Raw genomic sequence first — 16,186 nt, forward strand, 5'->3', positions numbered from 1 at the left:
ATTCATGCTAATCAACAGTCAACTCATTTATATTGTTTTAATGGAATAAAAAAAATTACTGTTTTCAAATACAAAAAAGAGCTAGAAATTTGGTTTAACTCAAACTCTACTACTGAGAAGATTTTCCAAAAAGAAAAAAAAGCAAAAGCCAGACTTATCTTCAGATGACCTAAATTATTACAATCTAAAAAAAAAAAAAGTAGGAACATTACAGTCAAACACAGTCTCTCTGCAGATAAATCCATAAACCTAACACAATCTATTTCCATTACAATTACCAATAAGTCAGCTGACATAACATACTGCATTTATTCTCCATGCTTTCTCTCAGAAATGAACTATGTTTTCCAAAAGCACACCCTTTTAAGCAAGGCATCATAATGAAACTTCTCTACCAAATAACAAATGCTAGCATCTCAAAGTCTAACACTACCAAAGTTTTCAAATTAAAGATGACTAACTTTTTATACAAAGAATGTTTATGGCATTTCTTCCTGAGGTATAAAAATATAAGCTTGTCTTTACTATGATATCTACAACACAAAAATCAGACAGAACAGTATAAATAATAAGAGATAAATGTATAAAAAGAGAAATAAATTTATGTAAGAAATTCTTACATTCTCTCCTAAAAGATAATTCAGAAGTGATTACAATTACTTCTCAAACCATAACGCATCAGGAATTACTTTGTCTTTTAGGCAGCCAAATGGGCAACACTTCATGAACTCCATAAAACTGATGATAATGAAGGACTTCTAAAATGTAGCATTCCTTTAAAAAAATATATCATTTAGAACAATAGTAACCAAAATGTGTTCCTCAGAACACTAGACCTACAAGGTTTCCTGGAGGAAAGAATGTATATCATCAATTAGATTTGGCAAACACAACTTACATTATATCTCCATCTTGAAAATATTTGAAAACATAACACAGTGCCTGTTTAATAAACCTTGTATAAGTATCAGGTTTTTTGTTTTGTTTTTGACCATCACTCAGTACACACTTCTTTAGTAACAGAACCCTTTCAAGTACATCTACTCACTTTCTTTGGGACATGCTTTGGTATGCAAATTTTAAATTATACAAATAATCTATACATAATAAACCTTCAAAAGAGCCATGTAGGGACTTCCCTGGTGGCGCAGTGGTTAAGAATCCACCTGCCAATGCAGAGGACACGGGTTCGAGCCCTGGTCCAGGAAGATCCCACATGCCACGGAGCAACTAAGCCTGTGCGCCACAACTACTGAGCCTGCGCTCTAGAGCCTGGGAGCCACAACTACTGAGTCCGCGCGCCTGGAGCCCGTGCTCTGCGACAAGAGAAGCCACCGCAACGAGAAGCCCGCACAGTGCAACGAAGAGTAGCCTCCGCTCATTGCAGCTACAGAAAGCCCACAAGCAGCAACGAAGACCCAACGCAGCCAAAAATAAATAAATAAATCAAAAAAAAAAAAAGTTATGTAGTTTTCAATAGACATTACTTAAAAAGAATATAAGAGACATCTTTGGTTGGGCATAGAAGTGATCAAAACACAAATCATTATTAAGGCTTTCTCTGACATTTTTATTGTAAGAGAGCTAAGAGAGAAAACACATACCAGTTACTACACTGACCTGGTTATTAATGTAGAATATGAAACAGGAATCCAGATATAGGAGTCAGGCTACACATTTATAGTAACGTGGTATCTCATGTGCTTGACTAAACCAAAACTATGTCTAAATTTAAGTGCACATTCCTTAATAACAATTTTTATTAAAAGAAACTACAGCTGTGTCCATATTGTTAGCCCTTTTGCTTTTTAAGCCAGCTGACCAAAGTCTGATCGAAAAAGAGATGCCTTAACAGTAGAGTAATTCTGCATATCTTTTCTGGACTTTTGCAACTTTCATGCCTTGGGACACAATGTGAGAAGAGAACCCCCCCTCCATGATTTATCACCGAATGTAGTTAACACTTTTCTTGGAATTTGCAAGAAACTCGCTTTAAAAAAAGGTATTAGCTGGAAGGTAGATGGAAAATTAAGCATGTCTCAGCACTCAAAAGAATGAGTAGGATTTTTACTATAATTAGTGTTTATTTGGACCTAACAAAGTATGCCAAGGCTAAGGAGGCTACAATCATCAGAAATCAGTGCCTTTCTCTACTAAAGTAAAAAAGAGAAATCAAATTAAAAAGTATTTGACTCTAAAACAGGAAAGGTTTAATGTGAATGAAATTCTAGACTTAAAATATTCCAAACTTTATAGAATTATTGACTATCATATGATACAAACACAAATATTTACTATTTTGTTTCTAAAGAACATCTTAATACCAGTCCAAAGTTACTCTTAACTAAGTATAAAAAGCTAGGTACTATGCAAGCAATAATACAACTCATTTAGCAGGCACTTTAGTTAAGAAAAAGCAGGAAAGCAGTCAAAGCACGGCAAACCTGAAAAATCCTTTAAGTAAAAAGTTTGACGTAATGAATTTCAATCATTCCAGAACTTTGATTCCTACAGTCTTTAAAAAGTATTGTTTCAGCACCTAGTAATTGGTAAGCTGCTATAATTACAGATCTGTGATTTCTTTCATAACACCATAATTAATTCATTTAACAAATATTTATTTAGTATTACTATGGAAAAACAAAGATTAAAATATCTATGGGGACTTCTCTGGTGGCGCAGTGGTTAAGAATTCGCCTGCCAGTGCAGGGGACACGGGTTCAAGCCCTGGTCTGGGAAGATCCCACATGCCGCGGAGCAACTAAGTCTGTGCGCCACAACTACTGAGCCCGCGTGCCACAGCTACTGAAGCCCATGGGCCTAGAGCCTGTGCTCCTCAACAAGAGGAGCCACTGCAATGAGAAACCCGCGCACCACAACGAAAAGTAGCCCCTGCTCACCACAACTAGAGAAAGCCCATACGCAGCAACGAAGACCCAACGCAGCCAAAAATTAATTAATTAAAAATAAAAATAAAATATATATGAACACTGCCCAAAAGACGCTTAAGAGTCCAGAAGAGATGGCACAGATTTAAAGGGTAGAAAATGGTAAAGAGCCTAAGAAATCCACAATCTACTTAAATTGTGAAGATTGCTCAGAGGGGAAAGAGATTCTATGCAGTTTGGTGGGGGAAAGAAGTAAGGGGTGCAAATCAGGGAAGGGATCGATGATGGATTTAAAGGAGAAGTAGAATTTAGACAATGAAAAGAGGCTTTCCACTGCAAAGAGATGAGAATAGCAAAAAAGATGGAAAACTACAATGAAATAATTTAATTGTGCAGGAATGGACAAACCTACAAAATACTAGCTGATAATGCAGAAGTTAGATATTCTAAGCTCTGGCAACTGGAATATCCAGGTCACTTCAAATCACCAATTAAAAGATCTAATATTGTACCAACACACTCTATTGATGCTCTATAAATACTTCTAAGTTAGTGAGCCATGACTCCTTATACCAATTATTCTTCCTGATGGAATGAGATGGTGAAATAAATTTTATTCATACTGTAACTCAGAATAAACTATTAATTCTCATCAGAAGACATATTAGTTCTCCAATTTTGAGTATACACGTTCAAAGTTAGGCAAGAACAAGGACCCCCCCCCCCAACTTTCCTTTCAGTTTATATATACAAGAGACACATCTGATACTCAAGTTTCACTTTGAAATCATGATGTAAAAGCTATGTTGTTCCATTCACTATGGCAAGATCAAAGTGTTCTAGTCTCAGCTCTGCAATATTGTGCAAGTTGCTTTAGTGCTCTGTGCCTCAGTTTCCTAACTTGTAAAATAAGGGGGTTCCACCTGGATGATCTGCAAAGGGCCTTGCAGCTTTAAAATCCTATACCCAGTTAACTGTACATCACAGAAGTCATTGTGCCAAAACTAACTATAACAAAAAGAGTATTCTTTCCCTTAACACATGTAATAAAAATTAGCCTTTATTAAGCACATACTAAGTCTTAGGCTCTTTCTATTCCTTATTTCATTTAATCTTCATTACACCCATCAGAGTAGGCATTTTCCTTATTTTACTCATAAGGTTTTAGCCATCTCTTGCCTGTTCAATCCAATTAGGGGTGGAAGGCAAGGATTCAAATCAAGGTCTAACTCCAAAGCAAGCCCTAATAAACCACACTATAAAACTTGGTGCCTCAGAGAAAAATATCAGACAGATAAAATACATGAACAAAAGCTGAAGGGGTGGGCTGTGACTATGGTAACCTGGAGAGAGCATGGTCTTCTAAGAGCACAACTCAGCTGCCTTGAAGCCACGGTGGGAACGGACAAGAGAAGCCAAATATCAGTTTGTGTGTATGTGTATGTGAAATCTCCTGATTTTCAAATGAAGGAAGATAGATTCACCAGCTTTCAGCTTCTGCTTTAAACAGTTCTAACTCAGATTTTGTGAGGTTAATTTTAATAATTATATAAATTTCCAAAATTCCCAGATAAGCATTAAAATATGGGGCAGCAGCAATAAAGCCTAGGCTTTGATGTAAGGTAAACTTTGGTCGAATCCCTGCTCCATTACTAGCAGTGTGACCTAAGTCAAGTTACTTCACCTCTCTAAGCCTCATTTCTTCATTTGTAAAGTGAGGATACTATCACCTATCTTTCAGGGTGGTTAGGGATCTAAGGAGAATGTGAACTATAAAGAGCACAGTACCCAGCACAAGGTAAGAGCTTGACAAATGAAAGCTATTATTTACCCTTCAGGATCTCAAGAACACAGAACGTGGGATCTATGTTCATAGACAACCCAGTAATGTCTACGAATACTACCCAAAGTTTACCTTTAAAATGCCATACCTTGGACTTCCCTGGTGGCGCAGTGGTTAAGAATCCGCCTGCCAATGCAGAGGACACGGGTTCGAGCCCTGGTCCGGGAAGATCCCACATGCCGCAGAGCAACTAAGCCCTTGCACCACAACTACTGAGCCTGCGCTCTAGAGCCCATGCGCCAAAACTACTGAGCCCGTGTCCCACAACTACTGAAGCCCGCGCACCTAGAGCCCGTGCTCTGCAACAAGAGAAGCCACCGCAATGAGAAGCCCGTGCACCGCAACGAAGAGTAGCCCCCGCTCTCTGCAGCTAGAGAAAGCCGGCGCACAGCAACAAAGACCCAACGCAGCGCCCCCCCCCCAAAAGTCATAGTTTGTCACTTTCTTGTAGATCTAAAATTACTCTCAAATTAAAAGCTTAGTTTAAAAAAAGTCATATACACTCATTTCTAATAGACACTTAACCAAACTTCGAAGAAAGTTTATCCTAAACCTAAAATCGAGCCAACTTATCAAATACTGTTTGCAGTAGCTAACAATTTTTTTAAAGTGACGCTGCAAATCCTGTTACCACGAGTTCAGACTTCTGAATGGGGTGAATGGAAGGGAAATGTGTTTCCAAAGCAGTTTGAGCGCGAAAGATCCCTACAACGTCCGAGGGAGTATTTCCCAAATATCTGGGTAAGACTGAAAAACGGGGTCCGAACTAATAACACCTGGCAGAACGACCTGTCTCCAATTGAAGGGACAGGGGCAGGCAGCTTTGTGCCCAAACTATCGTATTATTCTTAGCCAACTGCTCTGGTCAACAGCTGGGTTTTAAACCTTCTTGCAGTCTTCCCCAAAGTCCCATTCCAAACCGCGAGGGAGGGAGCTGGACTTTCCTCACCGCCAGGGTAGACACTGGCGAAACGGGAGGGACAGGCCCGCGGCCCCGAGGGGCGTGGGAGACAGGTCGGGCCACCCCTGCCCCGGATCGATGACTTCCCGGGCGGTACCACTCGCGGACCACCACCAAGCGGCCTGCGGAGCTGTTGTCAGCAGGGCCGAGCCGCCGCGCTGCGGGTTTCGCTGGGGGCGTGAGGAAACAACTCGAGGGTTTCAGGAGAGGAAGGAAGGCACAGGGGCAAAGGGGGAGGAGGCATGTGGACTCCCGGCCCACGGTGACGCGCGGGAGGTGACCTCCGGGCCCCCGAGTCCTCCGTCCCCGTTCCTACCCGGACCCTTCCCAAGTCCCGGACCCGCCGCTCCTCTCACCGTCTCGGCTTCTGTGTGCTGGGGTCCGGCACTCTGACCCCCCATAACCCCGCGGAGGAAATTCATCTTGCCGCTCAGCCACCGGCTCCACCGGCCCCGTCGGGAAAGAAAAGATAACTTCCCCTGTCCTCCGCAGGGCCTGGCCCCCAAGCCCGCACTCAGCGCTCTCTTGCCGCCGCCACCACCGCCTCTTACTCTGCTGCAGCTCCTGCCCCCTAAGCCCGGAAACAGCCTCCACCACCTGTCGAAATACGCATGCGCGGGGACGTGGCATTACGTGGCTGCTCGAAGGGCGAAGGCAAGGGGGAAAGTAGGCGAGAGGAGGCCGGTAGCCCGGGTCCGCCCAAGCCCCGCCCGCTGCGCAGGCCCCGCCTCCCTCCGCAAGGACACACCTCCTACCCCAGCCCTGCGCTGGTCGCTCGGGCTGGTCTCAACCACCCACGTGGTCCGAGCCCTGCCCTGCCAGCTGGAGAGAATCCGGATAGTGTACGCTTTTTGGCTTTCAGGGTGTTTAATTGTCGCCGAGCGGACTTACTGCAAGCTGTCAAATCTGGGGTCGTATTTTGTTGAGTCGAAAGTGAAATTTTCCTTCGGCCGACCTGACAGGTAAGGGTTCCTGGCCCCTGGGAGGGTTCTTTTGGTTTCGCGGTGTAGCAGTACCGGCGTTGTGGCCTTCTCGTCCCCGCAAATTGCATTTCTTTACAGGGCTTTGTTTGGTGCTAAAAAGGGTGCTAGAGCCCCCTCATTCCACTGCCACGGGAGGGCGCATTTCTCAGCTCTTGCTCTTCCAACCTGCTAAAAGGAATTCCTGGATCTAAATACCGGGTACACCGCTATTTTCCTGTGGTGTGGGGAGGAAACCACTCGAACCCTGCATTTAACTTACTAGAGAAAATACATTGATCTGCCGTGTCAGTTCGGCAGCTAGTAGCATGACGTTTTGTTATTAACTCTAAACCCCTACATTTTCAGTGTGGTTTTTTTTTTTAGCATGAAAAATGGCATTTTTCAAATCGGTATGCCTTGTTTCTTTCGAAATGAGAGTGCCAGGTCCACACGCTTATGGAGTAGTCTTGTAAATAAATATCTTGAACCTAAAAAGCGCAGGGTCTAGTTAGCTAATTGATTAATACACGTCTCCACTTGGATGCCCCACAGGTCTCAGATTCCCCAGCCTCCCTTAAAGAAAACAAAATCAATGTGCTTTTTCTGCGTGCCCTGACACGCTCTTTGGTACCACTAGCCAAATAATTGCCTAAGCTAGAAGGAGGAAGCTGGGAGGAATCTGAAACTCTGGATTGCACCCCCATGTGTTCAATAGTCAATCCTGTCATGTCTATTTATAGAATATTGCTCAAATAGGTCTCTGCTCTCCATGCTCTCTGTTTCTGACATAGTTTATATTGTCATTTTTCACCAAGATTACGGCAATAGCTTCCTAACTGGTTTGTCTGCATTCACGCCCTGGCTTCCTTCCAGTCGTCTGCAGTCCACCCTTGGGTGAGCCTGACAATAACAAAACATCTGTCTGTGTTGATCTTCTTCTGAAAGTCCTCCAGCTGTTGCCCATTCTCTCCATAATAAAATCCAAACTCCTTAGCTTGGTGTACAGGCCTGTTATGTTCTGGCTCTTGCCTGTCTTTCTAGCTCCTGTCTCCCTCTCATACTCTGGATATATGCCTGGATATGCCCTTCCCCTCCCTCCACTTCATCAAGGAAACTCCTGCTAGTTCCTTAAGACTTTTTTTTTTTTTTAATTTATTTTTATTTATTTTTCGCTGTGTTGGGTCTTTATTGCTGCTCACGGGCTTCCTCTAGATGCGGCGAGCGGGGGCTACTCTTTGTTGCGGTGCGTGGGCTTCTCATTGCGGTGGCTTCTCTTGTTGCAGAGCATGGGCTCTAGGCTTGTGGGCTTCAGTAGTTGTGGCGCGTGGGCTCAGTAGATGTGGCTAATGGGCTCTAGAGTGCAGGCTCAGTAGTTGTGGCGCACGGGCTTAGTTGCTCCGCAGCATATGGGATCTTCCCAGACCAGGGCTCGAACCCGTGTCCCCTGCATTGGCAGGCGGATTCTTAACCACTGCACCACCAGGGAAGCCCCATATTTCCTTAAGACTTAACTCTGGCATCTTCTGAAAGCTCTCCCTGAAATCCAGATACGTATGTATATGCTAGCACTTTGCAGTTGTTGATATGTGAGAAGCTCTCAATAAATGCCTGTTGAGCCGGACTGTTAAGGGCACGACTATGTTATTCATTTTTATGTCTCTGTGGCTTAGCATTGTCTCATAAAAGGTATTTGATGGATACATGAACAAAACATTAAAGGATATATGAATATAATGCTGAGGAAAAAGGTCCTTTTTTCATCTGTAAGGTGGGATTGCAGATAACACATATCTCAAAGGCTCTGGTGCATGTTCCTTTCCTAGTGCCAAGGTTTTAAGCCTGGGTGACTTGGAGAACAGTGGGGATAATACTGCCAAAAATACTGTACACTAAGCATTGTCCTCTGCTTTAAAACTGGACACTTGACATTTTGCTTCAGACATTTTCCATGGGGGCATTTCATTGCAGCCTAAAAAAAGTAACCAATAAATGCTCAGCATTTTTATTACCAAGTAATGTGTGCAAAGAACTTCACCCAGTCCCTAAGCCTTACCCCTCCCTGAGCCTCTCCTCCCCTCCTCCCTGTGCCCCACTCTTCCCCATTATCAGAGATAAAGCTCTGAGGTCAAGTGGGGCTCATGGATGTCTATCACATGTATTATTTGGTAATAAAAAGCAGCGCCTTGACATCTTAGCAGAATTATTTTAAGACACCACCCTTTTCAAAATGCCCTGCTTTGTTTTAAATTTTGGTGAATGTAGTAAGTCACTAACAGCGTGCTATGAGTTTTCCCTTCATTTGACCTGTTTTCTTCCCTAACAGCCTCCACTGGCCAGGAAGGACTATGGGCAGGAGGAATGGACAGTTTGGGACAGAGGAAATGAGGGTGGAGCCCCCAGATTTCCCCTTGACCTCACAGTCTTGCCTCTCTCCTGGTGTCTGGGAAGGGGTAGAACCGCTTGATGCTTCCAGGAAAAAGAGGAGGCAGAGAGGGTACAGTGCCTAATTTTTCCCCCAATCGGGCGTCTGAAAGGGGAGCAGCCATGAAATGGACTGAAAAGAGAAAGGAGATTACATGCAAATCCAGTTCCACTGATTTTATAGAGAAAAGTCAGAGACCACGTCTCGTTCCTATTTGTACCCTTTACTGATCTAGCATAATTCCTTTTACATGGCAGATGCTCACGCACCATTTCTTAAATAAAGGAAGAGAAAAACAAGAAAAAATTGTGACTGCCTGACTTACGCCCTTATACTTCTCCCTTTCTTAAGTCTAAATATTCAGTATAAGAATGTCATGAATCATTAAAATACGTATAATCCAAAATTTTAAGTTGGGTAAATTAAAATGATTTTTCTGACAACAGAGCAACTAACAAAATTTATTGGTTTGAAATCCACTTTTAGAATTGCTTCCTTACAATCCCCTAGTTCAGTCGCTCTCCTCAGTGGCCCACTTTCCCCATCCTTTCTTACTTTCTAGTGGCAAACTCAACAATAACAATGAAATATCATTGCACAAGATTGTGTTTTGATTGAGGGTGGTGGTGATAGGGTGGGGTGTTGTCCATACCTGCTTAGGAGGACGAGTGGAGGTGATAATTTGTGTTTGAAATATATCACATACAGGTTTTTAAAGACTAGTTACTGGAAAATCAGGGTTCAAAAATATTGTCGATAACATTATGTATTAATTTTATTCATTAATCAAACAACACACAGCAAAATAAATTGATAATGATGAAGCAGCAATTGAAATTCATAACCAATCAATAGTAGCAGTATCAAACACATTTGTGCTCTATCTTTGCTAGACTGTCTATTCAAGGACTTTACATAAAATGATTTACTTAATCCTCACAACAACCTTATGGGTAGTGTTATTAGCCCCATTTTTCAGATGGCGAAGCAGGCACAGAGAGTAACTTGCCTGATGTCATACCACTAGGAAGTGGCACAGCTGGGACATAAATTGGCAATCTAACTCCAAAGCCTGTGCTCTTCTGTACTATGCTATCTGACCTCTCTAGACGTAATGCAATGATCATGCACTAAGTAGAAAGGTGGTCTACAAGTCTCTGTGTAATCTGGCCCCTCTGTTGTCTCTCTGACCTTACCTCCTGCTTTATTCCTTCTACTCTAGCAACACTGGCTTGCTTGTGTTTCTGAAACTTGATTTCCTCTCATGGCCTTTGTGCTTGTTTTTTCCTGTGTTTTGGTTGTTTGCTACTCTACCCACATAGAGAAATGCCTCACTCCCTTCACCTTATTTAAGTCTGCGCAAAGGCTACTTGGGTCTCTCCTGACTGTTTTAAGTTGCAACCTCCCCATACTCCTTCTTCCTCTGCTCTGCTTATTTTCCTCCGTAGCACTTATCAGTCTGATACATTATTCTCTTAGGATGCCATCAAGTTCACCTCAGAGAAAGAAAGAAAGAAAAAAACCCCAAAACGCTGCTGACTATAAGATGCCATCTACCAAAAGACACATCCCAATTTTAGGTTTCATAAAATGTGAAGAAATGTTCATCATAGCATTAATGGAATCTTGTTTATTGTATATTTCCCCACCATCACCCGAATGTAAACCCTTAAGGGTAGGGATTTTAGCCCTTTTGTAAATTGCTATATCTTCAGCGCTTAAGCACAGTATCTGACGCATAGACAGCACTTGGTAGCTCTTTAATGGGTGAATGAACTCCCCAAATGAGGAAATTCCCACTTTCAGCTTGTATGCTGGAAGCAGAAATTCTGCAGTGTTGTCGCATGGCGTGGCAGCCAGACTTCCTCAGTAGAGTCTGGAACAGGGTCCTCAGAAAATTATACTAACTAATTTTAGTTTATGAATATTTTGTTGGCTTTCAGTAACCAACTTAGTAATTAACACTTAGTCATATGTAAAGACAAACGTCTGTGGAAGGACTTAAATTTTTAGGATCAGATAGCAGCGCATTGGGAGAACCATCTCAACCTCCCAGTGGCAAGCTCACTTTTGTTTGAAATTCGTTACGCTAATGCAGTTATTGTCATCATCGTAGACTCCTCCTTCTTCCTCTTTAAGACAGGTAATACATTCATATGGTTAAAATATTAAGTACAAAAGGGTATTTAGCAAAAAGTCTCCCTACTATTCCTTGGCCACCCAGGCAATTAATATAGACAATTATTGTTTATCCTTCCGGATATACATATATGTATATGTACTCTCTCGCTTGTAATAACACAAGTAAATGTAGCACATTGTACACACTGTTTTACACCTTACTTTTTCCCATTCAATATATCTTGGAAATTGTTCCATACGAGAAGAGGTATTCTTCATCCTTTCTTATTGTGTTCCATGAAATGCTTTAAAAATCTTTTTTAAAGCCCTAGGAATTCCTTGGAAGAGGAGGGTGCAAGAAAGAGGGCCCCCATCCTGCTCCATTTGATTGATTTCATTTGTTTATACTTCCTACGTCATTTGAACAAAAAGATTCAGAGGCTAAAATGTTGGACAGCCACCTCTCTCAGGAGATGCGAAACATGACCAAGGCAAGCACTTGGAACAGTCAAGTAGTTTCACATGCTCTAGAGTCCAGGGTGCAAATTTCTGCTCTACCTGTTTTGAGAAGAACAATAATAGTATCTTCCTCATAGGGTTGTTGTTAGAATTTTATTAGATAATAGCTTTAATGTGCCTAGTACTTTAGTACATGAAGCAGAGTAAGTACTTAACAAAGGTTAGAGTGGAGACTCAGATATCTTTGGTGTATATCATCAATTTCTTAACAACTGAACATTTAAAGATATTACCCTATAATAGTACTCAACTCAAACTTTATTGGCTCACGTTACTGAAAAGTCTGATACTTCAGATATGGCTTGATCTGGGGCATCAAGATAATCTCTCCAGGATCTGGGCTTTCATTATATCTGGACTCTGCTCTTTATATTGGTTTCTTTCTCTGGCTCTGTACAAGGGCAAGTTGGCTGTCAGTTCCTGCAGTCCTATAACCTCCCAGGACCAAGTTCATCAAGGAAGACTCCTCACCTCTCTCCTTAGAATCTCAGCAAAAGTCCTCTTATGACTCACTGGATCTTATTGGGGCATGTGCCTTTGTGTTGGGCCAATTCCTATAGCCCTGTGTGTGAGATGCTCTGATTGGCCTTGATTCACATGCCCACCTCTAAAACAAACAGTGGGAATCCTCCCCTCAATTCAAAGCATATGGCATAATAACAGGGGAACAGGGACTTTCTTCAAAGGAGAGCTAGACTACTGTTCCAGGAGAAAGTTTATCAGGATAGGAAAAATAGGATAGATGCTCACTATATCCCCTGATGGACTTGACTGCTTGCCAGTTTTTTTTGAAAAATATTTTCCCAGCAGTGCCACTAGCATTTGCTCGCATCAGTACTGTTGCTCTGTGAAAGGTTCAAAAGGTCATGTTGCATTATTTAATAAAAGTAATTTTGGGACTTCCCTGGTGGCGCAGTGGTTGGGAGTCAGCCTGCCAATGCGGGGGACACGGGTTCGAGCCCTGGTCTGGGAGGATCCCACATGCCACAGAGCAGCTGAGCCTGTGCGCCACAACTACTGAGCCTGTGCTCTAGAGCCCGTGAGCCACAACTACTGAAGCCCACGCGCGTAGAGCCCAGTGCTCCGCGACAGGGGAGGCCACCACAGTGAGAAGCCTGTGCACAGCAATGAAGAGCGGCCCCCGCTCGCCGCAACTAGAGAAAGCCCGCGCGCAGCAACAAAGAAGACCTGACGCAACCATAAATAAATTAAAAAAAAAAAATTTTACATTGCTTTGTATTTATATCTTCAAGCAAAGCCATATCTACACCCTCTTTTAAAAAAGTACAGTCCAGGTGTGTTTCCATTCTTTGGAAAATAAAATAAAGAGAATTGCTTACTTATGAAACACCTTAACTAGGAAATCCCATTTTCAGTTCCAACGGACTTTTTATAAGACTGTTTATTAAAGGACAAGTATATCAGCTCCAGGCCCAGGCACTCTTACCTCCTGTACAGAATTTGACTGTCACCTCTCCACACCCACTGTGTTCCCCCAACCTCTATAACTAGCTGAACAGGCAGGTCCTGAATAGCCAGGATGGGGTTGAAGATTTTACTGCCCCATTGCACAGCTAGACTAGGTCCTTTGAAGTTCGCATTACTAGGTGATGCCAAGATTCCCTGGAAGCTTAAGATGACTTAGTATGGAGTCATTGCCACGTTCATCAGCAGTTCATGACCCAGAGCAGGTTGCAGCTGACTGTCTCATTTGCCTGAGTCTGTGGCCCAGGTGAGTACAAGACCAGGGGAGTCTGTAGGCTCTCTCTTGAGATCAGAGTACAGCCGGTCAATGTAGATTTGGCCTCCAGGCCAGCAGGATGGTAACTGACCTGGACCAGAACTTTTCAAAGCCAGCCCACATGTCAAAGATCCCCTCTCTCCCCAGTTCCAGTTCTTTAATGATGTTGACTATGAGCAACCAATGGCCTGTGATGGCAAACACACTGTATGAATAATTGGGGCAGGCTCAATAACTCGCAGATATTAGGTGGAGGGTCCAGAACTGGCATGCAGTTTGAGGAAAGAAGAGGGAGCTGGGTGTGGACATAATGGTCTGCCCGCGGCTCAGGCGTCCATGGGCAGAGGAATGGAAGATGAGAAGATTATGAGCACGGAGAGGCAGAGGAGAGAAGTCTTCTCTTTAGCTTGACTGTTTCGTGATGCTGCCTTGCCCAGGATCTCAAACACCATACTAGTCGTGGGTAGTATAAAGAACTAGAAGAGCTCCAGCTTACGCTTCCCACTACCCTCTCCCTACCTCCAATACCCGCATACACACATGGCCTTTCCAGGGCAGGGCCACAGTTTGTGAGACCCGAAGTGACCCACAACCAAGTCCTTAAGCTGCTCCCTCTCTCCCAGGTATGTGCATAGTGAGTCCTAAATAGCTCAGAATCCGAGGTCTCAATAGGTCATTGCCACAGCCAGCCTCCTTCCTGTGAGGGCAGTGCTAACTAGGTCTGGTTCAGGTTTCTGGGTCAGAGCAAAATGACTATACTGGTATTTGGGTACTTATTTCATGGTATAATAAATATCAAGATCTTTGTTTTTTTTAAAAGCTCAAAATTCATAACCATTTAAAACAAATCAATGAAACTACAAATTTAACACATTTCATTTTAATAGAATTAGTGATTCTAAGTTCTGCTGTGTCCTTCAACTTCGGGAGAGTTGCATATCTGATGGGTTGGTTGGACCTGAGTACAGTGCCTTCCTGTACCTTTCAGTCTTCTGCCTGGAGCTTTTGGAATCTTGGCCTGTAGGTAGCTACTCAGGTCTGGCCAGAGACTTAGGCTCCCTGTTTTTGATTTTTCCTTGCTATTTTAGGAAGGATGGTCCTTCTCCGGGGCTAACTCCTGCCTTCCCCGGAGGAATGAACCACTTTTTCAAAGAGCTTTTCTCCCAAAATTCATACTCAGCCCCTCCCTCTTTTTGAGGGGTGGGGTGGGGTAGGAGATGGAGTTGCAGGAGTTGATTGATAATGAGAGGGGGTTAGAAAGGCTTCTGTGAAGGAGAGAAGAGGCAAAGAAGAGGAAGGGGAGAGAGTGGTGAAAGAGATCCAAGAAACTGAATGAAACTGTTGACTAATATCTGCAACTAGAGTATTACACCCACAAAAATACAGGGTTTTGTTTTTTTTTTTTCTTCAGTACTTAAAAATAGCACGGTATAACAGAATACTGAAAACAGATGTGCTTGGTTTCCTGAACTACTGATTCAGCAAACATATGAGTCTCTGTCCTCTCTGCCAGGCCCTGCTATAGGTTCTCTCCCACTCTAGGTTCATTCTGGAGTGCTAAAATTCTTATTCCCATTTCATAGAGAGCGAAGCCTGGGCTTCAGCATGGTATAGGTCAAAATGGCATGTTTTGTTTGCAAACCTAAACAGAACTGGGTTTTCATTCTAGTCCGGCCACTTTTGAATGGTGTAGTCTTGGGCAAATTAAACTTAACTTTGCTATATATGTTTTGATTACCTTCTGCCTTGCAACAGAAAACCAAAGAATGCCTTAAAACAAATTGTCTGGGATGTAAGCTGGAATCTTTCTGTTAAGCAGATACTTGGCTTGAGGCTTTCATCTTTTTTGTTACAAGCTGGTTGTAGTTGCATCCTTATCTGGAAAGAAAGAAGGGCCAAGGTCAAGGTCAAAAGTTGTCTATCAGCAAGTTATCTGTTCTTCCCCACTCTTTTTACTCTTATAACTTTTATTCTGAACTAATTTTAGAATTGAAGAAAGGTTGCAAAAATTGTACAAAGAATTCCCAAATATTTTTCACCCAGATCAAACTTAACATTTTTACCCCAATTACTTTATCATTTTTTTCTCTCTAAATATATATATTTTTCCCCTGAATCATCTGGAAAAGAATTTATAGGCATGATGTCCCTTTACTTCAGTGTCTAATTCCTAACAACAAAAACATTTTCTTAAATAACACAGTGCAGTGATCAAAACCAGGAAGTTAACACTGATATCACTGCAATTTTCTAATCTACAGGCCTTATTCAAATTTTGCCAGGAGTCCCAATTATTTTCTTTTCTGGCCCAGTATCCAAACCAGGATTACACTGCATTTTGATGTTGTCTCTATAGTCATCTTCAGTCTGGAACGGTTCCTCTTTCTTTGTCTTTTATGATTTCAGTATTTGGAATAGTACAGGATAGACCAGTTATTTTGTGGCATGCCCCTCAATTGGGGTTTGTCTGATCTTCCCGATTAAGTTCAGATGGTGCATCTTTGGCATCTTTGCTAGGAATATCGCAGAAGTGCTGCCCTTCTCACAGTGCATCGTCTCAGGAGGTACATAACATTTGTTTGTCCCACTATTAGCGATATTAATTTTGATCATCTGTTTAAGGTGTTGTCTGCCAAACTTCTCTACTGTACATTTAACTATTTTTTTCCCTTTGATGTTAATAAGTATAATTGGGGGGATATGCTTTAATATTGATAAATATCCTGTTT

At 42.4% G+C, this 16,186-nt stretch overlaps 2 protein-coding genes and 1 long non-coding RNA gene across 5 annotated transcripts in view; 1 reads left to right on the plus strand and 2 right to left on the minus strand.

Annotated features, from left to right (window-relative positions):
- USO1 (USO1 vesicle transport factor) overlaps positions 1–6,306 on the minus strand; it is an 88,735-nt gene extending 82,429 nt beyond the window's left edge. The window contains exon 1 of one of the 2 annotated variants that reach the window (XM_082390126.1): positions 6,049–6,306. In XM_082390126.1, the coding sequence (XP_082246252.1) occupies positions 6,049–6,114 (66 nt within the window). In that variant the 5' untranslated portion in view covers positions 6,115–6,306. The remainder of the gene's footprint in view (positions 1–6,048) is intronic. The other variant, XM_082390127.1, reaches the window with a different exon arrangement.
- Positions 6,307–6,450: 144 nt separating this feature from the next.
- The window catches only part of G3BP2 (G3BP stress granule assembly factor 2), a 68,105-nt gene continuing 58,369 nt past the window's right edge, over positions 6,451–16,186 (plus strand). The window contains exon 1 of one of the 2 annotated variants that reach the window (XM_082390234.1): positions 6,451–6,654. The gene's annotated coding sequence lies outside the window, so the exon portion shown is untranslated. The remainder of the gene's footprint in view (positions 6,655–16,186) is intronic. The other variant, XM_082390233.1, reaches the window with a different exon arrangement.
- Positions 10,558–16,186, minus strand: part of LOC309627962 — a 42,111-nt gene continuing 36,482 nt past the window's right edge. The window contains exon 3 of the long non-coding RNA XR_014244064.1: positions 10,558–15,335. This is a non-coding gene — a long non-coding RNA (uncharacterized lncRNA). The remainder of the gene's footprint in view (positions 15,336–16,186) is intronic.

Source organism: Balaenoptera borealis, assembly GCF_965194805.1.
Source record: "Balaenoptera borealis genome assembly, chromosome: 4".
NCBI classification, from domain to species: domain Eukaryota; kingdom Metazoa; phylum Chordata; class Mammalia; order Artiodactyla; family Balaenopteridae; genus Balaenoptera; species Balaenoptera borealis.